We start from the raw sequence: 26,720 nt of genomic DNA on the forward strand, positions 1-26,720 counted from the left end.
TTGTAAACCATGAATTCTGAGTGCACATTTTTTATGGTTTGTAAACCATGATTTGTAAGTGCACTTTTTTATGGTTTACAAACAACGTTTTTGAGATGTGTAAATTTTCATGGTTTATAAACCATATTTTTTAAGAAGTCTCGATTTTTATGGTTTATAAACCATGTTTTTTAAGAAGTCTCGATTTTCATGGTTTATAAACCATGTTTTTTAAGAAGTCTCGATTTTCATGGTTTATGAACCATGGTCACAAACCATGATTTTATGGTTCATTTGTTATGGTATATAAACCATGATTTGTAAACCACGATTTTTATTCTTCACTTTTCATGGTTTATAAACCATGTTTTTTAGATGTCTCAATTTTCATGGTTTATAAACCATGATTTGTAAACCATGAATTTGATGCTTCAGTTTTTATGGTTTATTAACCATGTTTTTAAGATGCGTAAATTTTCTTGGTTTATGAACCACGGTTTGTAAATGTTTTTTGTATGTTCATGGTTTGTAAACCACAAACTTATACACAACAAATACTTTACTGGTATGTAAACCATAACAGGATTTGGCAACAGTTTCTATGGTTTACATCTAATTGCTGTAAAGCATGGTAAAAACATGCCTTAAAAGTGTCAAACAATTAATGGACAAACGGCGCCCCATAATGAACCACGGTTTGTAAATGTTTTTTGTATGTTCATGGTTTGTAAAGCACAAACTTATACACAACAAATACTTTACTGGTATGTAAACCATAACAGGATTTGGCAACAGTTTCTATGGTTTACATCTAATTGCTGTAAACCATGGTAAAAACATGCCTTAAAAGTGTCAAACAATTAATGGACAAACGGCGCCCCATAGAAATCTCGCTATGGCTGGGTCATGGAGGGGAGCCTAGCTAGCTTGTGTACATATGCATTGATGAAGGGGTCAATGAACTCAGTGGATGATCCCGGTTACTTTACCTCCATGCTTTTAATTTCGATTTGAGGCGGAATAGAGAAAACAGACAGTTCAGTCTCTTTTACGTTATATAAGAACACAGTTGCAAAACAGGTTAATAATTATTACAACACCATTTATTTATAGAGCAAAATTGATACAAATAAAACCTCTTGTGAAAAGGAGCAGATGAGGGCGCACTTTACACATGCAAGCACACCCGATCAACGTAAACACATGGCAGTGGTCATTGTGTGATGGTGTGTGTAGAGTGTGCTGTGTAAAAATCACAATAAATCACTCAACGCAGATAAATTCCGCATAAATTTATAAAGCTTTTTCTTTGGTAGAAACTATTTCAACTCTAATCTAAATCATGACAGATTCTGTCGAAGAGAATGACACTGTAACCAGGACGAAGTGTTCATTTTCAAGTCTCGGTCTTCACAACTGGCTGAGTGATCAGTGTAAATCAATGGGAATCTCCAAACCTACTCCAGTGCAACAACATTGTATTCCACCAATTTTAAGAGGTAACATAGCTGGTTTTACTGAAGTGTTTAATAATGTGTTTGGATAACTTTCCGTATGGCGCCACCACTTTTTCACTCGTTTTTTTTTAACTAAAAGGGATATCTCAATTCTATTTCTCATTGAGGTAAACTTTATTAATTTAATTAAAATTAAATTATTTCAATTTCATACCGAATGTGGTGCACCATACGGAAACTTTTTCAACATGTGTTTAAACTTTTATAATGTTCTGCCCCAACTTGATAATCTTTCCAACTAACTATAGTTGGAACACTTCTAGAAACTATAAGGTGCGGTTAGCCCCACTTGTGTGGCCAAGGCTAGTTGCGATAACGTAACCCTCCTTCCGCCGGCCGCCGGGAGGAGGGTTATGTTATCGCAACTAGGCCAAGGCTAGCTGTAAGGATTCGGCTATCCTTGGCCACACAAGTGGGTGGAGTAATCTTCAAATTTTCTGAAGCAGCACTTAAGGGGTCTAGTATTTTGGGCCACTTTAACGCTATACGTTTTTCAAATCAGCGTTGATAGGTGAAAGTTTTACGACCGTTAGCCAGCAATAACTGAAGTTTCTTTTGTACTACACTACCAAAACTTTCCCCACATACTCAATATACATACATAATGCTTGCATTTCCTTTTTGTTGAGTGAAATTAAAAAACATCGTCAAAAAATGCAATTTTCTGCTCGGTACTCAATGTTGTTTTTCTGCCGCATCGCACGTCTTTTGCCTTCTCAATATGCTCAACGCTTTATCTTTTGGTCACTCGACCACCAAGCGCTGTACACCAGCCTAGTTTAAACCACTAGTTGAAAACAGATTCAACACACAGACCTGTATACTTCATTTTTGAAAGGGCAAGGGCACCAAGGCATTTTCTCTTTGGCAAAGGGCACCCTATGAGGAAATTGTAAATTTCTACTAGAGCATTTCAAGGGCACCAAGGCAATGGCAAGGGGCAACGGAGGCAATCGCCTCCGTTGCCTCCGTGAAGTATCAGGCCTGAACACACTTTGATTCCCATTCATAAATACCTTTTCGGTCATAAAACATCAACACTTTTTGGTCAAAAAGTAAAATAAATGCAAAAATTATAATTGTTCAATGATTTCTTGTTCAATCATTTCATCCCTCCAGCTATGAAATGGTAAGGCCCTCGAGTAAACAACTCCTTATAAGGGAATGCTGTGCGCGTCGCGCGTATTGCGTGATGTGGCACAACTGTTTCAGCCGTTGCTCTCGACCAATAGGAATGAAGAAACTGTCTTACACTGTATAAGCTCAGGTGCAAGCTTGCGTGTCACGCCCATATTTCAACACTTTTTACTGGTCATAAACAAAGGTTTGTACACACCCACAAGACGCGCTCTCCACCAATAGGAATAGCGAAACTGTCTGAGGTATTTATGAATATGCATTTAATGATTGACTGTGATTTGTTGGTCATTTCTGATGCGTTTCTTCCAGGGCAAGATTGCATTGGTTGTGCCAAAACAGGAAGCGGTAAGACAGCAGCCTTTGCTCTTCCCATACTACAGAAGCTGAGTGAGGACCCATATGGGATATTCTGCCTAGTCATAACACCTACAAGGTTTGCAAACAAATGCACTGTAGAATCAGTTTCAATAAACTTCCATTATATGTTTTTCTTTTTATAACCGATATATCGAAAATTAAACTTTGAGTATACTTGTTACGTGTATATCAAGTTTTTTCCTCGTGCAAGATGAAGCCTAAATTCAAACCGAAGCCTATCTTCCGTTTGCGCGATCAATTTTCATTTATCAAAGTTTGTGATATTTCGATATGATTAAAAAACTAACTCGGTGATATTGATGAAAAAAAAAATCAAGTTTTTGAGTATTTTCAATATATCAACGGACATTGGTTTCAATTGCACTGTACCCATTCAATGTTCAGAAAAGCAATCCGTACATGTATTACATGCCTGTAAATTAAATTGTGGATTTCCAATATATATGATATAAAATCTTAGTTTCTCGTATCTGAATCTTCAGATTATGTAAAATGTTTTTTAAAACATGTTTAAAGGCAGTGGACACTATTGGTAATTACTCAAAATAATTATTAGCATAAAACCTTACTTGGTAACGAGTAAATAGTGAGGTGGATTAAGGAAAAAATCGTGACACGGCAGACAAAAGCACCATTTTTTTACCAAAGTATCAGTTTTGACCCACAGATTTAAAAAAAGTCATGCTCCAAAAAATCTGAGAATGGCATCACCTTGAATTACGTCATTATGACGTCATAACCTCTTTTTATGTAATAAAGCATAGGAAAATGCCATGCAATGGGATTTCTACTTGCCGAAATTATGTTTCTAAAGGTCAAGGAATTCAATTAGGGTGGTATTAGTTTGTAAAAAATAATATCCTTTATGGTGAGTATATTGATGTATTTTATCAATATCTTTGTTCGGGGTGCCAGTCAGAAGCCATACAACCGTTAACTGCCGTGTAGCCAGGGATCACACCCAAATTACGATACAACCTGGGAAGCAGCAGCCAGGGGATCACCTTAAGGTGCCAGTCTGGCTCCCCGAACAAAGCTACACCGCCAATATAGGGCTAGATAGCTCAGTTGGTAGAGCACCGGCACGTTAACCTGGAGGTCGTTGGTTCTAATCCCACTCCAGTCAATTCTTTGTTCAACCCCAAAAATCACTTCAAACTTTACCCAGTCAGTTTCCCTTGTGATTTATATTGATATCTGAAACAAAAAGTCGCATCCCCTTAAGGTGATTCAAAATAGGGACACCGCCAATATAGGGCTAGATAGCTCAGTTGGTAGAGCGCCTGCACGTTAATCCAGAGGTCGTTGGGTCGAATCCCACTCCAGTCAATTCTTTGTTCAACCCCAAAAATCAATCCTTGGGAACCACGGAGTTGTATTAATAGTAGTAGGCATCCGTCAATCCTTGAGAACCACGGAGTTGTGCCGTTGGATGTCGGCTAGGGAATAGGGTATGGTGTGGCTGTAGAGTCCAATGCGGGAATGAAAGTCTCTACCGCAGTAACTGCAGGTGAAAGATGAAGCTGTTCTAACTGCTTGAGGCTGGGCCATCCTCGGGAGTCATCCCTCATCTGCTCGTTGCGACAGGTCTTCCTCGAACTTGGAAATACCTCTCTGCACCTCCTCCTTCCGGGCGCATCAGTCTGCAGTGGCTGCTTCCCAGGTGGTTGTATTGGTGGCAAGTGACTTGAGGTCACACTTGGAAGTGTCTTTGTAGCGCAGCTTGGGTCTTCCGAACGGCCTCTTCCCTGATGCCAGCTCTCCATACAGAAGGTCTTTTGGGATACGTCCATCCTCCACTTGGTGACATGTCCCAGCCAAGGCATGCGTCTCTACTTGAGGGTGGTAAACATGGAGACTTGCCGCTCTATCAAGCAATGTGTTATTGGTATGTGGTCTCTCAAGGAGATGCAGAGGATGCGTCTCAGTCGTTACATGTGGAAGACGTCGAGTCTATGCTCTTGACGGGAGCCTAGGGTACGGGGTTCACTGCCGTAGAGGAGCGTTTTCACCAAACAAGCCTTGTAGGCCTGGACTTTGGTATGCTCTGAAAGCTTTTTGTTGCATCATACTCTCTTTGTAAGCGTTGGAGAGTGTTGTGGCAGCCTTTCCTTTACGCCTGTTGAGTTCTACTTCAAGCGAGAGATTGTCCGAGATGGTTGAGATATGATACACAAACTCATGGACAGCCTCAAGCTCATGGTTGGCGATGCTGGTAGACAGTGGTTCATCAACATCCTGGCCCCTCACCTTTGTTTTTGTTAGACTGATGGTAAGTCCAAAGTCTTTGCAAGCTGCAGAACATCGATCCATGAGCTGCTGCAGGTCATCTGGTGTGTGTGACGTGTAGTGATGGCTGTGTCATCTGCAAACAGGAAATCTCTAAGGCATCTCGTTCGGACTCTGGTCTTTGCTCCGAGTCTTGGAAGGTCCAAGGGGATTCCATCCGAGTTCATACGGAGGTAGATGCCCACTGTGGCTGACCCAAGAGCATGCTTGGGTACAACAGAGAAGAAAATGCCAAAAAGGGTTGGAGCCAGACACAGCCCTGCTTTACACTGTTGCAGAGGTCGAAGGGTTCAGATGTTGAGCCACTGAAACTATGGACCCCTTAAAGTTGTCTTGAAAGGACTTATCAATGCAAAGCAGAGCAGGAGGGCAACCAATCTTGGCCAAGATCTAAATAAGGCTGTCTCTGCTCACGTTTGCTTTATTACATTAAAAGACGTAATGACGTCATAATGACGTAATTCAAGGTCATCCCATGCTCAGATTGTTTGGAGCATGACTTTTTTGAAATCTACGGGTCAAACTGATGCTTTGGTGAAAATTTTGTGCTTTTGTCCGCCGTGTCACGATCTTCGTGTTTTTTGTCCTTAATCCACCTCACTAAAAGGGGAGAGGTTGGTAGTATGTATAAAACATTGTGAGAAACGGCTCCCTCTGAAGTGGAGTAGTTTTCGAGAAAGAAGTAATTTTCCACGAATTTGATTTCAAGACCTCAAGTTTAGAATTTGAGTTCTCAAAATCAAGCATCTGAAAGCACACAACTTCGTGTGACAAGTGTGTTTTTTTCTTTCATAGTTATCTCGAAACTCCGACCACCAATCGAGCTCATATTTTCACAGGTTTCTTTAAAAAAATATGTTGAGATAAAGCAAGAAGTGAGAAAACTGGTCTTTGACAATTTCCTATAGTGTCCACTGGCTTTAAAGAATGGTGTAAGTTTGGTTATTATGATTTTAAAAATTAATTAATTTAAAATTTAATTTGAGATAGGCATGAAGCCTTTGAACATGTCAAAAACACATAATTCAAAGCAACGAGGGTGTTTTAATGCCCCGCGGTTGGCAAAGCCATCGAAGGGGCATACTGTTTCCGACATGTTCTTCCGTCTATGCATGGGTGCTTGAGTAGGTGTACACTTTCAAACCAAGGACAATAGAGGACAAGAGAGTCCACGGTTTGGGAAAGTCCACAGTTGGAAAACTTGTACAAAACCAATGGGAGCTACTTGCAAGAAAAGTTATTTAAACAAAGGACAAAGACGGATAAACAAAAGAGTATAATTTGTACAAAAGAGGTCCATGATTGCAGTGTGTGTGTGTGCATGCAAATTGTAACTTAAGGAGGACTCAAATGTCAACTTAAACCTTGGTGTGTGAATTGGTCATTGGGTTTCCCCCCAGAAGCCTGTCCTTATTAAAACCCTTTACATGTAGGTCACATTGTAAAGCTCATTGTGGCTAAAACAACAGATTTTCGTTGGATTGATGACTTGAGATAGACTTTGCATATCAACTGCAAACTTGGTTTGTGGATAGGTCTTGGGGTCCCCCATTTGTCAATTGCCAAGGTCATCATGGCTAAAACAAAAAAAAATGTTGTCTGAGCAATACTTCGACATAAACTTGTCATGTCAACTTCAAAAAATGTATCTCAATGTTATTATGGCTAAATGAAATTAATTGATGTAAATTTGATAATGTAGGCCCAGGGTTAGTTAAAGGGTCTATGTAACTTTTGTAGGACAAAAAAACACAATATCCACAGATTTACACTAAACTTGCACAGTTTGAAGATAATGATAGTAGAAAGCTTCCCTGCTGAGGTGCTGTAGTTTTTGGGAAATGAGTAAAACAATGGCATGAAAATAGTTTTCGTCTCATGAGACGAAAATTATTTTAAGCATTTACAAACGTATTTTCATGACATTGTTTTACTCATTTCTAAAAAACTACAGCACCTCAATAAGTAATATTTGAAGGGAAGCTTTCCACTATCATTATCTTCAAACCCTGTAAGTTTAATGTAAATCTATGGACATTTTGAAAAAGTACCCAAATCCTTTAATCAATGGCTTCATAATGTAACCATTACCCCCAATTTACTGACAGATAAAACAACTCCATCATTGCACAAATACAACTGTGATGTCTACATGTACATGAAGTAAACTTTGTTTTCTCTTATTGACAGAGAGTTGGCTTTTCAGATTGGTGATCAGTTTCGTGTCTTGGGCAAGCCCATCGGAGTGAAGGACTCTGTTGTAATAGGAGGATTTGGTAGGTACAAAGTACATGTAGGTCATGAATCATGTTTAGGTTTTGGGTAGCCATCTCTTGTTATAGTCCACTTTCATGAAGTCTTGAAGATGTGGCTTTCCATTTGTGTTGAATGATTATTATTTAAAACTTACTTTACATCAGAAAGTTCATTTGAACTTATATATAGTCTGTATTTAAAAAAAAAGATACAGAATGAGTTTTCTAAAACTGCTTAAATGCACATAAATTACAGCTATTCAACTATATAGGTGTTTAATTTAAAGTACGTCATTTGATTGATCTTGTTGTGATGATTGTTTTTTTCCCCATCAGATATGGTTAGACAAGGACTAGAGCTATCCAAAAAGCCTCACATTGTCATAGCTACCCCAGGAAGACTTGCTGATCACATTAATAGCACGGACACTTGTGACCTCAAGAATATCAAGTTCCTTGTAAGATCAAGTAATATTTACTTTGTGTATAGCACAAACATTGAATATTTCCATTCATCTCCACTGTACATGCATTAAAATAATTTATATCCATATACATGTAGCCTAAAACTTAGTTACATTGTCGTTTGACATGGTGGTCATAAAAATGTCAAGTTTATGTTACAGATAAAAGAACTGGCCTGTTTGAAATGCATGACATTCCCTTATCAATGAGATGGATGTTCAAGACTGTAAATGCAACAGGTGACTTTCCAACGCTAGGTGGCAGCAGACATACCGGGTAAATTTCCATTGTTTATGTAGTTCTGAACATGCGCATAATTCTGAGAACAATGGATTTACCCGGTAAGTCTGCTGCCCTCTATCGTCCCAGAAAGTCTCCCATTGCTTATGTCTGAACTGGCCTATCATTTTATTTGATGGGGAGAAGTTTAACTTCTCAAGCAAGAAGGTATTCTATTAAATAGCGGAGAGTGCATGAGATGGTATTCCGGCATTCTTGCCATTCCCAAGCCAAATAGTACCAACTTTAAAACCTTTCATTTACAAATTTACCCAGTCGGTTTCCCTTGTGGTTTATATTGATAACTTTAAAACCTATTACAATTATCCTCAAAAGTTGAAGTACATAGCCCCCAGGTTGTGGTTCATTGTTGTAATTATACAATCAATTAGTTGCATAGTTCCAAACTGTTCTTATTCAAATGATTTGGATGGCCTACACAATGTAAAGCGTATTGAGACAGTAATTGTGAGTTTGTTATTATTATTATTATGATAATCAGCTTGGCGCATGAAAATTTTGCCTATTTAGTGTGGTGCAGCCACATCCAGCAATTCAGACATGGTACAGTGATCTTTGTAGTGTATGCATGGGGTGTGCATCCTTCTAAGAAAAAGTGAACTGGGTTTTGCTTGCAACAGTTACGCAGAGACGTTTGCACTGGCAAGAAATGTCTTGTGATGGGAGTGTATAATACTTTTGACTTCCCTTTTTTTCTTAATTGATGGTATACAGTTTGAAGACAGAAGTTAGACCCGGTTCTTATTTTAGCCTGAACACCCTTACACCGTACAACCCTTTTCTGTGTACATTAATGCACAATGCTACTCCTTGTCTGTTGGTCACATGGCACTTGCATTTGAAGCGTTCGCCTCTCACCAAGGTGACCCTGATTCGATACCTGGCCATGGCCATATGTGAGTTGAGTTGTGTGTTGGTTCTCTGCAGTGCCACGAGGGTTTTTCAGACCATCTGGTTTTCCTCCCTCGGGAAAAATCAAAGACTCTCGATTTCTGGCTGTGCTCCGTGGCCAAAGGCACCTTGCATTCCTGCTTCTCAAACAATTCCTTCGCAATTCAGCTCTTAGCTGCGAGTAAGGATGATTAGCCTCCCAAATTATTATTATGAATTATTATTATTTTCCCTTGATCTTGGTAGGTTTTGGATGAAGCAGACAGGTTACTAGAGGGTAACTATGGTCCTGACTTGGAGGTCATATTTGATGCCATCCCTGCTAAGCGGCAGACTCTTTTATTCAGTGCAACTATTACTGATACTATGAAGGAGCTGAGGAAGGTCTCCATGAACAAACCCTACTACTGGATCTCTAAAGCTCCGTGAGTTGATGCATAGGGTCTCGCTATAAGCTAGATATTTTAAATGAAAACTACCATTCATGTTTTCATAATGGTGGCATAGTTGGCTTGTGCGTAAAGCGCTCACCTCTCACCAAGGTGACCCCGGCCAGGGCCATATGTCATGTATGTGAGTTGAGTTGTGCGATGGTTCTCTGTTGTGCCACAAGGGTTTTCCAGAGCATCCGGTTTTCCTCCCTCGGGAAAAATCAAACACTTTCGATCTTTGGCTGTGCTCCGTGGTCATATAATGGGTTGATGTGGCTGGCAGCCAAAGGCGCCCTTGCATGCCTGCTTCTCGAACACGTTGTAGCCGCGTCCTTCGCAATTCAGCTCTTAGCTGCGAGTAAGGACGATTAGCCCCCCAAATTATTATTATCATTTCGCAATTCAGTTATTAGCTGCGAGTAAGGACAATTAGCCCCCCAAATTACTATTATTATTATTATTATTATAATTATGCCTTGAAGCACCCTTTTAATAGAAGATCATTAGCAATAAAATCACTCCTGACAAAAGATATGGCATTATTGTTATATTTGTGTTCCTAGAATTAGCCCACAGATATGTTTCATCATTCCTATGCAAAATTTAACTATCTTATAATGGCTTATTTTTCAGTAAATCATCAAACTTTCACACTCTGCTTTCTTGAAACACAATGTTTAGCACATATTATTGCTTTTAAACCCTTCCTCCAATAACTTTTGATACGTCCTTCATCATGGCACATTACATTTTGTTCTGAATGTCTTATATCACTGTATACGTTCCCTGTGTCAATGTGTACTTATAATGTAAACAAGATTGTGTGGCTTTTTCCAATGTTTGTAGTGTTGCCACAGTTGATGAGCTAGATCAACGTTACAGCCTAGTACCTGCCCAAGTCAAAGATGCATACCTGATGCAAATTGTACATGACTTCTGCACAGAGAAGGATGAACAATCTATTATTATATTCACCAGCACTTGCAAGTAAGTTTGCTTAAAGGCAATGGACACTATTGACAATTACCAATAGTGTCCAGTGTCTTTAACACAATGCAGAAATAGTGAAGAAGGCTTGACCTTTTGAAAGACATTTTCTTTATAATTAAACTGTTTCTGTTATGTCACTCAGTTAAAGAAAGTGCAGAACCTATGAAAGAGTAGATTCGTTACAAAGTAAATTCAATCGTTCAACTGGAATATGAATGTCTTTCCAAATTGAAAGATAGCATGATGTGCAACAAATTATGAAAGTATGTTATCTTTCAATTTTGCAAAATTATTTTCCAGTTGAAACATTCCATTCAGTAACACAAATATTGTAAACTTACCAAAACATTGTGCAAGCATCATGACCTTTGCCTATAAATATGCAAAATAGTTCCTAAGTGTGACCCAACGTTGTTTTACACAACACAAACTTGTAGAGTGGTACACTGTATTTAAAATCATTTAAACCTCCCTTGATTAAGCACGCTTATATTTCAGGAAAATACCAGAGTGACCAATTTGAATTGAATATACTAGCAACTGTCGCACAAGCAAAAACTTAATATATATGTGGGCCTAGATAACAAACTCATCACACAACATAAACACCATCTATAAAAGTTAAGTTAAATAAACGTGTCAATAAAAAGTTACTTTGGAATATTAATGATAACGGTAATATTGAATGATGGCTGTCTTTCGATGAAGTTCTCCTAAGTTGATCGATAGACACAGTATTTGAATATGTTATTGAAGTTGCACCACTCCTAACTTGTTGAAGTTTTATTTTCTGTCTAGGTATTGCCATTCTTTAGCCATCATGCTGAGACAGATGGATGTACCTTGTGTTGCACTGCACTCATTAGTAAAACAGGTATGTCAAGTCTCATACTTGTTGAAACCATGACTAAACCAAATAACAATAACAAATTGTTATGAAATGTACCAGGTTAGATTTTTCTTGAGTGCCAAGCCTTTGTCATAAGCTATGGCTGATTGTTGACTATATTGACCATGCCATGCTGAATCTCATACTTGCTTCCCATGCTGAATTGGCTAATGGCTAACAGACGGGGTGATCTATTATTCTCTCGTAATCCTTGTGCATGTTTGTCCACTAGAAGGATGAAAGTCTGGAATTAGGGTTTACACAATAATCCCTGAAAAAGGGAAGTTTCCAATATTATAAAATCCAGTTCCCTTTTGTACCTCTTTGTACTGGGCAACTGAAGCACAATACAATGTAGAGATTAGAGATTAGGATTGTTGATTTACTGTGAAGATGAGGGGAGGGATAGTTGAGGGGAGGGATAGTTGAGGGGAGGGATAGTTGAGGGGAGGGATAGTTGAGGGGAGGGATAGTTGAGGGGAGGGATAGTTGTGGAGAGGTGAACTGGGCTGGCTATTCCAAGGGGAAAACACCAAGATGCAGAGGATGGCCTTGAGGTAATAGATTCAACAAACCATGTTTTTGTCCTTTTCACAATGCACAGAGGACAAGATTGGCATCATTGGCGATGTTTAAATCCAACCAGGTGCATGTTTTGGTGGCAACTGATGTGGCAAGCAGAGGGCTTGATATACCTGCAGTACAACTAGTTATCAATCACAACGTTCCTGCTTCACCTAAAGACTATATACATAGAGTTGGAAGGACAGCCAGAGCAGGTATGGCATACATCATTGTTGATAAACTCAAACAAATGTTGTTTTACTTTTTACTATTTTATTATCTTCCCCAGGTACTCAGTGATTCTATCAAGTCTTCCCTAGAATAAAATAAGAAATTTATTATGAACAAAACAATAACTGAATGTGAAATGAGCAATTAGACTAATTCTGATATCTCCAATCGCTCCTCAAGTCTCTCTTTTTTCTAATCCAGATGTTATTTTGTTTTCCTAGGGAGAGGTGGTATGGCCATAACACTGGTGACGCAGTTTGATGTCCAACTGGTGAAGTCCATTGAGAAACTCATTCGTAAGTCGACATTACAAATATGTACAAGTTTTGCCCCTCTTTCTGTCACAGATCATAGTTGGGAATAAAATTTATACTCTGGTGGTTGGAGACAGTTTGTTGACAAATACCCCTTGTTTGAGATTTAAGTGCTCTTCTTTCCCAGTTAAATCACACATGAAAATTGATTGAAGTAATACGCCAACTTTCTCCCTTTGCAATAAACAGTGTCAGATTCACCCAGCTTTCTAAAAACGCGAATTCTTGTTTTAACAACCGTTTCAGATTGATCTCTTTCCTCCTTTGGTCAATCTTTCTTTTTTACTACCATATTCCTCCCCCAGACACAAAGTTGATTGAATACAAAGTGGATGAGAAGAAAGTCCTACTAATCCTTAATGAGGTTGCTCTGGCCAAACGAGAAGCAGAAATGGTAAGATTATTCATACTCGATCTGTACAAGTTAAACATTTTCTTTTTGTTAGATCATGATTTAGGGGACTTTATCTCAGATTAACTGTTGTATGACAGTTAACATAGTGAAAGCTTACTTGCAAAAAGGGTTTGAATTGTACCTGATATGCTGAGGTTTATTCCGAGTTGGTACTGTGTCAATTAAAAGCAGTGGACACTTTTGGTAATTACTCAAAATAATTGTTAGCATAAAAACTTACTGTGTAACGAGCAATGGAGAGCTGTTGAAAGTATTTATGCACATCGTGAGAAACAGCTCCCTTTGAAGTGACATAGTTTTTGAGAAAGAAGTAATTTCTCACTTAAATATATGAATTGATTCGAAACCTCAGCTGAGGTCTCAAATTCAAGCATCTAAAGCACACAACCTGTGCAAAAGGGTGTTTGTCTACCATTATTTTCTCGCAACTTCGACGATCAATTGAGTTCAAATATTCACAGATTTTGTATTTTATGCTCTGGTCACGAAACACCAAGTGAGAATACTGGTCTTTGACAAAAGCAAAAGTTGTTATGTGTCTTTAAACCTTTTTTACTTAAAGGCAGTGGACACTCTTGGTAATTGTCAAAGACTAACCTTCTTAGTTGGTGTATCTCAATATATGCATAAAATAACTAACCTGTGAAAATTTGAGCTCAATCGGTCATCAAAGTTGCGAGATAATAATGAAAGAAGAAAACACCCTTGTCACACGAAGTTGTGTGCGTTTAGATGGTTGATTTTCTAGACCTCAAGTTCTAAATCTGAGGTCTCGAAATCAAATTCGTGGAAAATTACTTCTTTCTTGAAAACTATGGCACCTCAGAGGGAGCCGTTTCTCACAGTGTTTTATACCATCAACCTCTCCCCATTACTCGTCACCAAGAAAGGTTTTATGCTAATAATTATTTTGAGTAATTACCAATAGTGTCCACTGCCTTTAAACAGTGTAATATTTGTTAATCAATATCAGTGTTTAATTATCTTAGAAACTTGAGGAGCTTGAATTTGGGGAGAAGCGAGCAATCAACAAGAGAAAGCAGATGATACTTGATGGCAAGGTCAGGGATCACTTTCATATCAATTTTTATATTTATGCTTTTATTATTTGTTACTGTGTAGCCTATAACGTGGTTAAAGTCACCTGGAAATAGAATTATTTTCTTTCAAACATAAGAGTATATGCTTACGAACAATAAAACAATTTTTTTAGTAATTGTTTGTCACGATTTATATGTTTAAAAAATATATAAAGTTGTTTGGGTGGCTGACTCTGCCTACCCCTTTGTGACGTCAATCGAGGCAGACTTTGCCTGCAATGCGTATAGTAAACACACGTGCAAAGTACATGTACGTCCAAGTCGTGAGTTGGTACAAAAAAAGTGTTTTTCAAAAAGTGTTTTTCTGCATTTAGCAGCAATACACCTGGTCGGCATTGCCGGAAAAAAAAAAAAAACATTTTTTTTTTAAAACTTACAAACTCACGACTTGGTCCGTACCTGTACTTTGCAATTGTGTTGACTCTACGCATTACAGGCAAAGTCTGCCTCGATTGACGTCACGAACAGCGCCCTCTCGGGTCGGGGTCTACTCTTAAATTTGTAAATAACATAAGAACTGATTTTTTAAAACCTTAGTTAACTGTTTATTCACATTCCACTCATCAAAACACATATATTAGTGACAAAAACTTTATTTTGAAAAAATACCACTTCCAGGTGACTTTAAGTGTAATTCTGTATTTTTGTTATTGTAAATTAGACTCGCAAACGGAAGTGAATTTCACTGTATATGTGTGACAATAAAATAAACAGAAACAGAAGTTGTTTTTAATATATTTTATTTGAGGTGGAAATTACACTTCAGTCAAAATAAACCATAACAAAAAACTGTGGTGCAACTTTCGTATAAAATTAGGAAAATGTTGGCAGCATAATTCCTTTAAACTGCATTTGATCAAGTAATAAGTTGTATATCTAGTGACAAACAAACATAATATAAAATCGACTTTTGCTTCTTTCTTTTTAGGATCCAGATGAAGAGGAAAGGAAAAAGCGAAAACTTCAGAAGAAAAGACGGAGGGAGCGACATGAGCTGGAAACATCTACATCAACAAATCCGCAGTCTTGACTTTCTGCAACCAAAACAAGAACTGTGCAGAATAACACAAGGAACACTAAAACTTAATCCAAATCAGGGACATGGACTTTTCTTTCTTTCAAGTCAGGTGCTAAAAGGGCCAAGTCTGACCTTTTTAGTAAAATAGAAGCCATTGTAACCAAATGGCTGTTCTTGGTAATTGTCAAAGACCAGTGGTCTCACTTGGTGTATCCCATCATAAGCATTAAATAACAAACCTGTGAAAATTTTGGCTCAATCGGTCATCAAAGTTGCGAGAAAACTATGAAAGAAAAAACACCCTTGTTGGACGTACTTGTGTGCTTTCAGATAGGAATAAAAGACTTCTAGCTTGAAGTCTTTTATTATATTAGTCTGTTAGTGAGAAATTACCTATATAGGGTTTGAGGCATTGCAAATTACCTCTTTCTTAAAGATTACGTTACTTCAGAGTGAGTCGTTTCCTACAACGTTTTATACTATCAACAGCTCTCCAATTCTCGTTACTAAGTCAGTTTTTAAGTTAATATTTGTTTTGAGTACATGTAGTTATAACTAAACGTGTACCTTCCCTTTAAAGTAACATGTTCCTTTTCCCTAGGAAGTCACAACTAATCCTCGTTATTTGATTGGAGGATTGAAGTTCCGGCTGCATTCATTTATCAAACCAATACAGGGCCTAAAATATATATTCACTGGTCCCTTCACTTGTTTAGTACTGCATGCATTACATTAACCACTTTTATACTGGACATCCTGGATGCCATATTACTATCTTGTAGAGTTTGTTTCAGTTCCATCTTTCAATCAAATAACAAAGATCTACCCTGCGTAATGAACAACAAGTGCAGAAGTGTGAATTTAGTTTAGTAAAAATAGTTGTACTGTACACTACACTCATATAAATGAAAGAACAGTCAACACAATCAGATGTAATGTAACAAATTTTAATGAGTCTTTACATTGCATATGTACAGAATAATTTATTTTCTAATAAATGTCTCTATATTAAACATGGGAAATATTTGCAATGTCTTGGATGTTAACATATAACAGAGGGACAACAACTGTGTCATTTTAATTTCTAGTGTCTATTTGTCTTAATTAGCAGTGAGAATAACTTGAAATGCAGAACTAGGTGATCTCCTCAAGATAAACATGCACAATAATTTTGGTACATTGCGTGATTCTGAAAGTGATGTACATGTAAATTATGTAGAAAAAAAATTTCTGCAAAGTCCTAGCCATCGAGCCACAAGCTTACACCCGTTTCAGACAGGGGCTCCAGAGTCGCACCGAACCAAAATCTGAATTATGTACATGGAAAGTACAAAGTTTGAAACATATTTTATGGAGGTAGGATTACTTCCATGCATATTCCAAGTCAAACCATACTCCATCATTTTAACCCCATCCCTTTACCATAAGTAAACTTTGTCGACTGCACTTATACCATCTCTTCCTTTCATAGGCGAGTTGTGAAAGTTGACCAAACAGACAAACAAACAAACAAAAACACTTGAGCCTTGGCACAAGAATGATTTTTCTACATAATTAACCATGGCGTGTCCATGAGCAAAAGTCGACCTGTGGTTGACCACTGACCAGCAACCTACCTGCCTACATGCGCAGTGACGCACTCACTCAAACGACTCATTTAAAAGTCTAGTCATACTTCTGCCTTTTAGCTATCTATAGTGTCACTAGTTCCCTTATGTGCTTTATTCACGTTAAAATGGAACAGGCTATTGGGGACAGTAAAGAATCCATGGACTTGAGGCTGGTTCCAAATGGTCGACCGCAGTAGTCAACCAATGGTTGACCAGCCTGGGTTTGAGTCAAAATGGTCAACCTTAAAGGCAGTGGACACTATTGCTAATTACTCAAAATAATTATTCGCATAAAACCTTTCTTGGTGACAAGTAATGGGGAGAGGTTGGTGGTATAAAACATTGTGAGAAACCGCTCCTGAAGTGCCATAGTTTTGGAGAAAAGTAATTTTCCACGAATTTGATTTCGAGACCTCAAGTTTAGAACTTGAGGTTTCAAAATCAAGCATCTAAATGCACACAACTTCGTGTGACTAGGGTGTTTTCTTCTTTCATTAGTATCTTGCAACTTTGATGACAGATTGAGCTCAAATTTTCACAGGTTTGTTATTTTATGCATATGTTGAGATACAGCAACTGTGAAGGCTAGTCTTTGACAATTACCAATAGTGTCCACTGCCTTTAAACCAACCATTGTACACAACAAAACTTGCTCCATATTGATTGCTAAAGCCTATGGCTGGATTGCCACGTCATCGTGCATTGAAGAAAAGTGTGTCCTCAGCAATACCTTTTGGCTGTAGAAAATAGTAAAATCTGTCAGTGCAGAACTCCAGTATTTGATGGTAGAACATAACTACAACAATACCGCCAACACTTAAAGGCAGTGGACACTATTGGTAATTACTCAAAATAATTATTAGCGTAAAACCTTTCTTGGTGACGAGTAATGGGGAGAGGTTGATGGTATAAAACATTGTAAGAAACGGCTCCCTCTGAAGTGTCAAAGTTTTTGAGAAAGAAGTAATTTTCCACGAATTTGATTTTGAGACCTCAAGTTTAGAACTTGAGGTCTCGAAATCAACTATCTCAACGCACACATCTTCGTGTGACAAGGGTGTTTTTTCTTTCATTATTATCTCGCAAGTTCGATGACCGATTGAGCTCAAATTTTCACAGGTTTGTTATTTTATGCATATGTTGAGATACACCAACTGTGAAGGCTAGTCTTTGACAATTACCAATAGTGTCCACTGCCTTTAACACAGATCATTAAAAGTTTGTTGTTATAGTGTACTATATATTTTCATATATAGTAGGATCCATCTTCTGGTCTAATGTAACCAACAGCTATAAGTACCACATCCACCAGTGTCCATACCCCAAGACCTCCAAAGCTAAACAGCTTGCCAAGACCTGCCCTCCATGACCCAAGGTAGAACCGATCAGCACCAAATCCTCCCAACGTCACACTGAAAATATAACAAGTATCTCTTTAAAGGGCGATGCCTTGGATCGGTCGTTGGTCAATGAAAAGCATTTGAAACCGTTTGTTGTAAAATGCATAGTTACCTAGAATGATATTTAAAAAAAATAATATAATGATCCACACAAATATTCCTTGAAATTGCGTGGTTTTCCTTTTACTTTGCGAACTAACATGGTCAGCCAATTGATGGAGTAAAACGCATGACTCCACAAATTGGCATGTTAATTCACGACGTACCGGTATTAGGAAAACCATGCAATTTCGAAGCATATTGTGTGGATTATTATATTCTACTTTTAAAACATCTCTCTAATCATATGAATTTTCTAACTAACAGTTTCAAATGCTTTTCATCGACCAACTCGACCGATCCAAGGCAACGTGTTCCTTGAAGCAAGGTTTAAAATTGGTTAACTAAGAAGCAATAAGTATTGGCTGATGGATAATTCACAGAAATGTCATCAAAACATTTTGAGTCTACATTTTAAGGTCATCTGTATTGTGTACCTTAGAGTGAGTGCTGTAGACCATCGATGCCCCGATGTCCAGTTACAGCGGCTCCTTCGGTAAAATTTTCTCTGACCTGCAATAAAAAATGGTAACTAATGTTTTTTTAAACTTAATTAAAGGGTTTCAATGGTACTTTTTGTACAACACAAAACACAAACATCTACAGAGAATCACTCACACAGTTTAAAGATAATGATAGTAGAAAGCATTTAACTTGCTGAGGTGCTGTAGTTTTTGAGAAATGAGTAAAACAAATGCACGACAAGTATATTGGCATGTACAACGGATTTAAGCGACTCTCCTGAAAACTTTGCTCTGTGAAAACTTTGCTCCCGTGTCGTTGAAACTGTTTGTACTCGTCACCCAGTGTTAAGTTGTTGAAAGTGCAGAATTTGTTCAGCCTTCCTCAATGTTAATTTTATTCCCCTGGGGGTAGGTCGTGCCATGCAGTGAGCCCAGAACTTCACATGGCGTACATGTAATGTAGGTTGGACTATTTTGTGCAAGGACTACAAAGACTTTGATGGTAGTCAATTGACAAGCTGATAACAACAGGTTAGTCATTTGATTGGTGGAACACCAGTCACATGTATTCCTTTATTTTGCATTAATAAATACCTTGGATAGTTTACAGCCTCTGATTGGTCAAAATCAGATCGCGTGGGGATGTATTAACGGATGATAAAGGACCGGCTCTGGAAACTACATTAGCAAATAGATGGCTCCTAAACTAGCATACAATGTGAACAACTCGTTGTAAAAAACTCGTTTTGGCTTTGCGCTGTATCGCATGCTTGATTATCTTGGCACTTTGCGCACATGCGCTTGAAAATACTTGTATTTCCTTGCATTTCCTTGCATAATGCGACACGCTAAGGGACACTGAGCATACGGTTTTAAGCACAAAGAACGGCTATCGTCCAATCACTTGCCTCTTTGACCCCAGTAAGGGCGGGTAACAGACCATTCTTCTTCAAAGTCACTGTTCTCAAAGTATCAATAACGTGATTTTAATCACATTGCACGAAAGAGACGGGAACCATCAAAAGCTAAAATATGGGCCCTGAACATGTCTTGAATTATCACTGAGAGAAAAAGTCAATAAATTTTGAAAATTATGTTGTTTATTTCGTTAAAAAGTTTTTTTTTTATGAGAATAACAGTGCGATGACCCGGTCTTCACTGCGTGGTAATGACCTTGGTTAGTGGCTAGCGCTGTTAACAGACCTCACCTCTGGCTCGGTCCGTTAACCCAGCGCCAGCCACCAATCCAGTCATTACTACGCAGTGAAGACCAGGTCCTCGCACTGTTCATTCACTAAATGTATACTGCAAAGATGCTCCAAAGTAGAATCTGACTGTATGCAATGTCATTTCCAAAACAATTGATCTGGTCTGTTTAAATCCCAATGAGGCAAAGTCATGTCACAGAGAACCAATGTTGGTATCTACAGATACATGGAGCAGTCCATGTTATATAACACCCAAGCAGATCCTTGCCATTTGATTGGAGGATTGTCCGTCACGTGATAGCAAATAAAAGTACCATTGCACGCTGAGTCACTCACCGTGCTTTTTCGTTCCATCCGAAAAGTACTATTGCACGCTGCAGTGCAGAGTAAAAACATCACTGTGTGCGCGTGTCTTTGGTAACGCAGCAGTGTTACTAGCATTCGGCTTCTGCGTGTCTCAAAATAGCTGTACAGAACGCACAATGTGACTGTTGAATCCAGCAGGCCGACCCAAAGAGAAAAGGGTGTAATTTCATCATTAAAAATTGTAGGCCTACACTTTGTTTGTTTTTGAAAGTTGTATCTTCCAATCAAAATGACAAAGATCTACTTGATATAGAAGAGTACAGTCGACTCCCGTTATAACGAGGTCCGCCGGACTGGCCCATTTTCCTCGTATTATCCGAATCTCGTCTTAACCGGAGCGCGCTAAATATAGATACATACGTCTTCATTGTGCATGCACACAACACGTGTACATGTACATGTACGTGCATATACACTTGTGTTAGCCTGCGCGGAGCTGTTTGCTTATCAGAACAGCCATTACGAGCATCTTGTACACAAGAATATCATTGCTAAATGTCTTATATTGAGTGATTAATCAGGGAAATGTAATATTTGGTACAATTTATGATAACAATATACCAAAGAGATGTCAACTTGCCGTCCAGAGCGAGTGGATTCTGCCCCGTAGCGCATGGTATGAACATGATGCATGCACTGAACGTTCATTTTCGTTGGTGATCGACATGGAGTATCATGATAACAGCATGTCAAGCGTGGGACACCAGCGAGATGTTTCTGGAGTTAAGTTGCACATGGACTGAAGGAAGCTATTTGTGTACATGTATCTGTGTCTTTTAAAATAATTTTATTTTTGATTATCAGTTACTTTGCCGTTTCCTTTTTTAATAATATTGTATTGTTTAGTTTTTCAATTTCTCCTTTTAATTCTTATTTCAGTATTTAATTCATTAAATATTTGTGTATCTGTGTCTTTTAAAATAATTTTATTTTTGATTATCTTTGCGTATCTGTGTCTTTTAAATCATCTCTGTCTTTTCATTTGATTGAATTAATTATTCCGGAAGGGCAACCTTTGTTTTTCTCTCCTTTTAAAAATTAAATAATGGGGAAGGGCAACCTTTGTTTTCTCTTGGGGAAGGGCAACTTTTTTCTCTTTTTTTCTTTTCTTTTTGGAAACGGGGAACCTTTATTCATTTAATCAGGACACGACATTGCATGAAATAAATCTCTTTTGTGTTGTGGTGGCTCTGAAAAGAGCCGGTTTGGTTAAATTTTTCTCCTCTACATCTGGAAGAAATCGGTGATCTTGCGCTGCGATTTGACTTTATCCATCTTCTGTGCGAGGAAGGCACTCAGCACAGCCTGGGCAGCAAAGACTTCGCTGCTGGTGTCTTTCAGGCTGTACAGGAGGTCTTGCAGTTTGGGCATGGTGTCATGTGCCTCTCGAAGGGACATTGTTGGCTGTTGGTCACCATCATCTTCCTCCTCTATCTCCATCTCCTCTTCCTCTTCTTCTCCATTCATCTCCACTGCTACTTGCTCCGCGATTTCAGCATCCGTCGGCTCATCCGTACACCGTACACCTGTGTCTGCGTTGAGATAATCGTTAAAAGAGACGGCGGGGAGATCGAGATGCCTGGCCATACGTTCCCAGATGTTGTCAGGTTGCGCCTCATCTTCACCCGTCTCCTCGTCTCCGTCTCCGTTCTCTCCATCATCGTCAGTCTCTCCACCATCTTCGACAAACCCTGCTTTTGCAAAGCACTTCCCAATTGACACCGGTTTCACGTTTTTCCATGCTTCAAAAAGCATTGAAATTGCCTGCTTAACGTCAATAGGTTTGGGAGTTTCACCTGAGTCATAGCTGTGAAGGAGACTTTTCACTAAATGCTTCCGATAGTGAACTTTCATGTTCATGATGACACCTTGGTCCATGGGTTGAAGATGGGAAGTCGTGTTTGGAGGTAGGAATTGCAGAGTGATGGCCTGAAGGTTTTGAACTTTTGGATGAGCCGCGCAGTTGTCCACGAACAGAAGAACCTTGCGACTTTGGCGGGAAAACTTTCGATCCAAACGCCGGACCCATTCGGTGAAAAGATCTGAGACCATCCATGCCTTTCGGTTGGCCCGATATGTCACCGGAAGAGATTGAACATTCTTGAAGCAGCGTGGGTTCTTGAACTTCCCGATGACAAGTGGCTTGAGCTTCTCGGAACCATCCATGTTGGAACACAGCATCACCGTCATCCGCTCCTTACTCTGCTTGCCACCATGACACTGTTCACCTTTAAATGACAAAGTCTTGTCTGGAGTGAGGCGGTAAAAAAGACCAGTCTCGTCAGCGTTGAAAATATCCTTGGCTTCGTAGCCACGGATGATGCCGGGAAGGGTTTCTTTCAGCCAGGTCGTGAGAGATGTCGGGTCAACACTGGCACTTTCCCCGCAGATCTGCTTGTGTAGAATGCCGTGCCGCTCTTTAAATCGGGAAAGCCAACCCGAGCTTGCTTGGAAGTTCCCGTGCCCCAACATCTCGGACAGCCGCTCTGCTTTTTCGCGAAGGAGAGGTCCGTTGACGGGAAGATTTTTGGCGCGCATCCCTTGAAACCACCGTAGGAGTGCCTCCTCAACATCTTCCAGCAAAGCAGTGCGGCATCTTTTTCTTGACGGTTGAAACTTCGACGACTCAAATCTTGACTTGATGTCATCTCGGTTCTTCAAAATGGTTGACAGTGTACTTGAGACGATGGCGTACTGGCGACCGACCTCTGCTTTCTTTGCCCCCGCATCCACAGCCCGGATGATCTCCATCTTGGTATCGAGGGTAAGACACTTACGCTTGGTTTTGATGCTAGCCATTTTCTTTTACGAATGTGGCAGTTACAGTTACGATGAACGTATGAGAGATGGTCCCAAAATGTACCCCTTTTTATAATCATTTGATGCGGTAAATTTTTTGAAGTGCAACTCACTCAGGAGGGGGTTTTAGAAAATCTTTTGTTTGGGCTATTTTTAATTGAAAAAGGGGCTCTACTAAAAAAAGAACTCGAACAGCGGTGACGTTTTTGAAGTTTTGCATGGATGATACGAGCAAGGATTAATCATTAGAACCCCTACATACTGCCGAGTGCGTTCGCCGACATGAATTTATTAAGTAAGCGGCATGTTTTTGAAATTGAGAAGGATTGTCAGTGACTAAACCGTTGGTGGTTTTGAGCCACGCGCGTGATTTAAGCCCTCTATTGTCTGCTTGGGTAAACCAGTCCGTTGAATAGACTGGTGGCACTCTACGAGCACCATGCAATTATCACCTCTATTGTATTGATCATGGGGTTTAAGGGCTTCATGTCATTTCTCTTACGAAGGTAAGCTTTTTTTACACACTTATTCCAGGCCCTCGCTACAAACGTCTGAAAACAATACATTTTGTCTCCAAGGGACCGCAAAATTACCTCGTTATAACCGTGTTCTCGCTACTTCCGTGCTCGTATAATCCATATTTTAATGCATTGAAACACGCACCGGGCAGTTCGGGACCGGCAAAAAACCTCGTAATAACCGGAACCTCGTTACATGCGAGCTCGTAATAACGGGAGTCGACTGTATATCTTATTTCCACCATGCAAAGTTTCAAATCCTACTTAAGATCTACTTGGATGTTATATTAAACAAATAATGAATGTTTTTCATTTGTGCAATAGTTCAAATATCTTCATTTGTTGAAAGCTGGAATGTTCCATTCAACTCGGCTCTGCCTCGTTGAATAGAACATTCCATCTTTCAACTCATGAACATATTCGCACCATTGCACTCATAAACATTCATTACGTGTATATTATTTGGAAGAAGTTCTAAGAATTTCCAGAATGTCCATATCCTACAAGTGTTAATGACAATGATTTGTGTATGAGTTATAAAGACAATTAAATGGAATTTATTTGTGCATTGTGGAAGAATACACAGTCACTCGGCTTTTCCATTTCACTAGTCCAGATTTCACTTGAGGATTATATTCTGCAACAACACACTCACATGCATACAATATTTGTATACTGTACACTTACCTAGACAGATCAAGTCATCGTTAATTGAGCAGTTAACTCTGACCATAATGGGTGGATTACTATTAACCTTGCAGTCACTATGTTTGATGGTTGGTGTACATGTTTGCTCCCATGGCTCTGACTGGTAGCAGTAACGACACCTAAATGATTTAATGATGGTTTGGTTGCCCTGTAGAGGTAACAAAGGGTAAGGAAAGTAACACTCAACTTGTATTCTTGCATCCACTCGTCATAAAGATTATAATGAACCAATTCTATGTTAAAAGCCTATAACAAAAACATGAGGGGAGAATGGTGTTGCAATTTGCAAAAAAGGAGGTGCTATGACTAGCAACTCAATGCAGATGCAAGGCTCCAATTGGAGGTGGGGTTAGAGTTGAAAGGCTGGGAATGAAAACATTGAGCCAACTTGATCCCTGGGTATGAAACTATATGACCATACTTGTAGCACTGAGCAGACAAAGTTGTTCATGCAATGGAGACCAAACAGTCTTACTAAGGTACTTACAACACAATCCAGATCTGGTTTGGGCCTGCATGTCACATTGTATTCTCTTCCATAGACACATGAAGAATTCAGTTCACAATCCAAACAGTCACCACTCAGCTTAAAACAATCTACTCTACTTGGACACAACTCCCGATGGTTTGGGTAGACTGTGGTGGGTAGAGTAGGTAGCAAAGGTTGTTGGCTTGTCAACGTGCCTTTATTTAAAGTATCACTTGTGCTTAAATCAGAGTTGTTAGTGGACTTTTCAGAAGCCATCGTTACATGACTTGTCTGCTGCTGGGCAAATGGTGTGGAGTTAATATCATACTCAACAGTGGTTTCACCTGTGGATCAAGGACAGAAATGGCAAATATTTAATAATAATAATAATAATAATAATGATAATGTAAGCATTTATAGCGCCCCACAAAGATCGGAGCGATTTACAAGAAAACATCATTATAAAGAAAGGAATCTAGTCCCAATTAACCAATTTGCAACCAAATGTTCCCCAAAGTGTATAAATACATAGACTTGAGATTCTATACAAAACCTATTATTTGAGCATGTTGAGATTAAAACATTGTGTCTGTTAGAGTTGAAGTGCTTGCACCACAAATGGGTTGGAATACTGCTGGACGCCACCTTGCCAACCTGTGCATTGAAACCCCTTCTGGCATGAGCAACAATATCATTTCCAGTACAACTTGGAGGGATTTGACTCAATGATATCAGTGTGGCGTGTGGTTTGGAACCACCATGTTTCCACCCAATGTACATGCACTCAGGAAGATCTGCTATGGAACAGTGAACATTTCTCAAAACATTGGTTGATCGGGAGTACATAGTCCCATAAAAAGCTTGATTCTTTTTATAAAGTTATTAGTAAAAACATTGCAAATATTATTGGAATATATTTATTGTGAAACAAAAATAAAAAATTAGCACTGCCGAGTGTGCACACCAAATGATCTAGTAGCATAAGCGTGCCGTCCATATCAGACCTGCCCCCAAATTGGCGTGTAATTTCACCTTTGACCTACATACATGTGCCCTCATTTCATGAAGAGACATGCAGTCGTAGCTCCAATTATATCATTGTATCCAATGAAATCTAGCGGCAGGGATCTGCCTTGTCAGTTTTCATGTTTCATTCATTGTATTCTTTTTACAACATGATTTGCTTTTATTCTCAAAGTACCTTTAAAATTTCCTTAAAATTTTGAAATTTCCTAAATATTTCCTCCAAAAAGTAAAATTCCTTAGAAGTGGGAACAACATTTTTGTACACAAGTGACATAACAGTTCCTACACCTTTTTGTACCTAACAATTAGTAACACGAACTGTAACAGCAACACTACAAATGTATCAAAACAGTCACTAAAAAAACACAGGAAAAATACAATTGAATTTTATTATTCACTAGGGAGGGTAGGGCCTACTACTACTACTACTACTACTAGTAGTACCACTAGGCCTACGACGTACTACTTACCTTTTCCACAAACATTAGAAGCAAATGAAATGAACAGACCCAGAAGCACGAAGCTCCAAAATCGAACCATTTTCATTTTCTTCCTAAGAAAACATCTCTCAAAATAAAGATTTTAGGTTAGTAGGTTGAAGGTTTGGTATTGTCTGCAGCTGTGGGAAGTTAGTGTTTTTGTTTTTCTACCCGGAAAACATAACCAGCCGCATATTCGTCTCCCACCGAGTCCCAGCATCCTAGACTTAACTCAAGTCCCAAACTTGCGAGAGCCCTTACTGGCATGGCACAATAAATACGCTCTAAAGTTTTTAGGGACAACGTGACCACCTGAGTCAAGTCTACCATCGGCCGGGCCTCCAAATTCCTGGCCGCAAAGTCGTTCTGTTCATTGCAGAGAGAAGAGAGCAACAAAAGACCAGGCTG

General features: G+C 39.0%; 2 protein-coding genes across 2 annotated transcripts; one reads left to right on the forward strand and one right to left on the reverse strand.

Moving 5' to 3' along the window:
* Nucleotides 1-1,176: 1,176 nt before the first annotated feature.
* On the forward strand, nt 1,177-15,413 carry LOC117295758 (probable ATP-dependent RNA helicase DDX49). The gene is made up of 12 exons (XM_033778493.1): nt 1,177-1,478; nt 2,946-3,069; nt 7,494-7,579; nt 7,895-8,016; nt 9,461-9,639; nt 10,492-10,632; nt 11,434-11,509; nt 12,129-12,303; nt 12,541-12,615; nt 12,939-13,027; nt 14,038-14,109; nt 15,077-15,413. The coding sequence occupies exons 1-12, from the start codon at nt 1,322-1,324 to the stop codon at nt 15,176-15,178; spliced, it is 1,398 nt and encodes a 465-aa protein (XP_033634384.1). The 5' UTR covers nt 1,177-1,321; the 3' UTR covers nt 15,179-15,413.
* Nucleotides 15,414-17,908: 2,495 nt separating this feature from the next.
* LOC117295943 (TM2 domain-containing protein 3-like) lies at nt 17,909-26,472 on the reverse strand. Its single transcript, XM_033778748.1, has 5 exons — nt 26,304-26,472; nt 24,826-25,151; nt 24,318-24,486; nt 18,713-18,788; nt 17,909-18,188 (listed from the first exon to the last, which is right to left on the reverse strand). The coding sequence occupies exons 1-5, from the start codon at nt 26,377-26,379 to the stop codon at nt 18,023-18,025; spliced, it is 813 nt and encodes a 270-aa protein (XP_033634639.1). The 5' UTR covers nt 26,380-26,472; the 3' UTR covers nt 17,909-18,022.
* Between the last annotated feature and the right edge of the window lie 248 nt (nt 26,473-26,720).

The sequence above is a fragment of the Asterias rubens genome, chromosome 10 (genome assembly GCF_902459465.1).
Source record: "Asterias rubens chromosome 10, eAstRub1.3, whole genome shotgun sequence".
Classification (NCBI taxonomy): Eukaryota; Metazoa; Echinodermata; class Asteroidea; order Forcipulatida; family Asteriidae; genus Asterias; species Asterias rubens.

Excerpts from the sequence above, each read along its gene's own strand:
- LOC117295758 (XM_033778493.1), top strand. The coding sequence starts at position 1,322 with ATGACAGATTCTGTCGAAGAGAATGACACTGTAACCAGGACGAAGTGT. Across the intron at positions 1,479-2,945 it reads TATTCCACCAATTTTAAGAG|GGCAAGATTGCATTGGTTGT; the intron begins GTAACATAGCTG and ends CGTTTCTTCCAG. Across the intron at positions 3,070-7,493 it reads CTAGTCATAACACCTACAAG|AGAGTTGGCTTTTCAGATTG; the intron begins GTTTGCAAACAA and ends TCTTATTGACAG.
- LOC117295943 (XM_033778748.1), bottom strand. The coding sequence starts at position 26,379 with ATGAAAATGGTTCGATTTTGGAGCTTCGTGCTTCTGGGTCTGTTCATT. Across the intron at positions 25,152-26,303 it reads TTCTAATGTTTGTGGAAAAG|GTGAAACCACTGTTGAGTAT; the intron begins GTAAGTAGTACG and ends CTTGATCCACAG. Across the intron at positions 18,789-24,317 it reads CGATGACTTGATCTGTCTAG|GTCAGAGAAAATTTTACCGA; the intron begins GTAAGTGTACAG and ends TTTTTATTGCAG.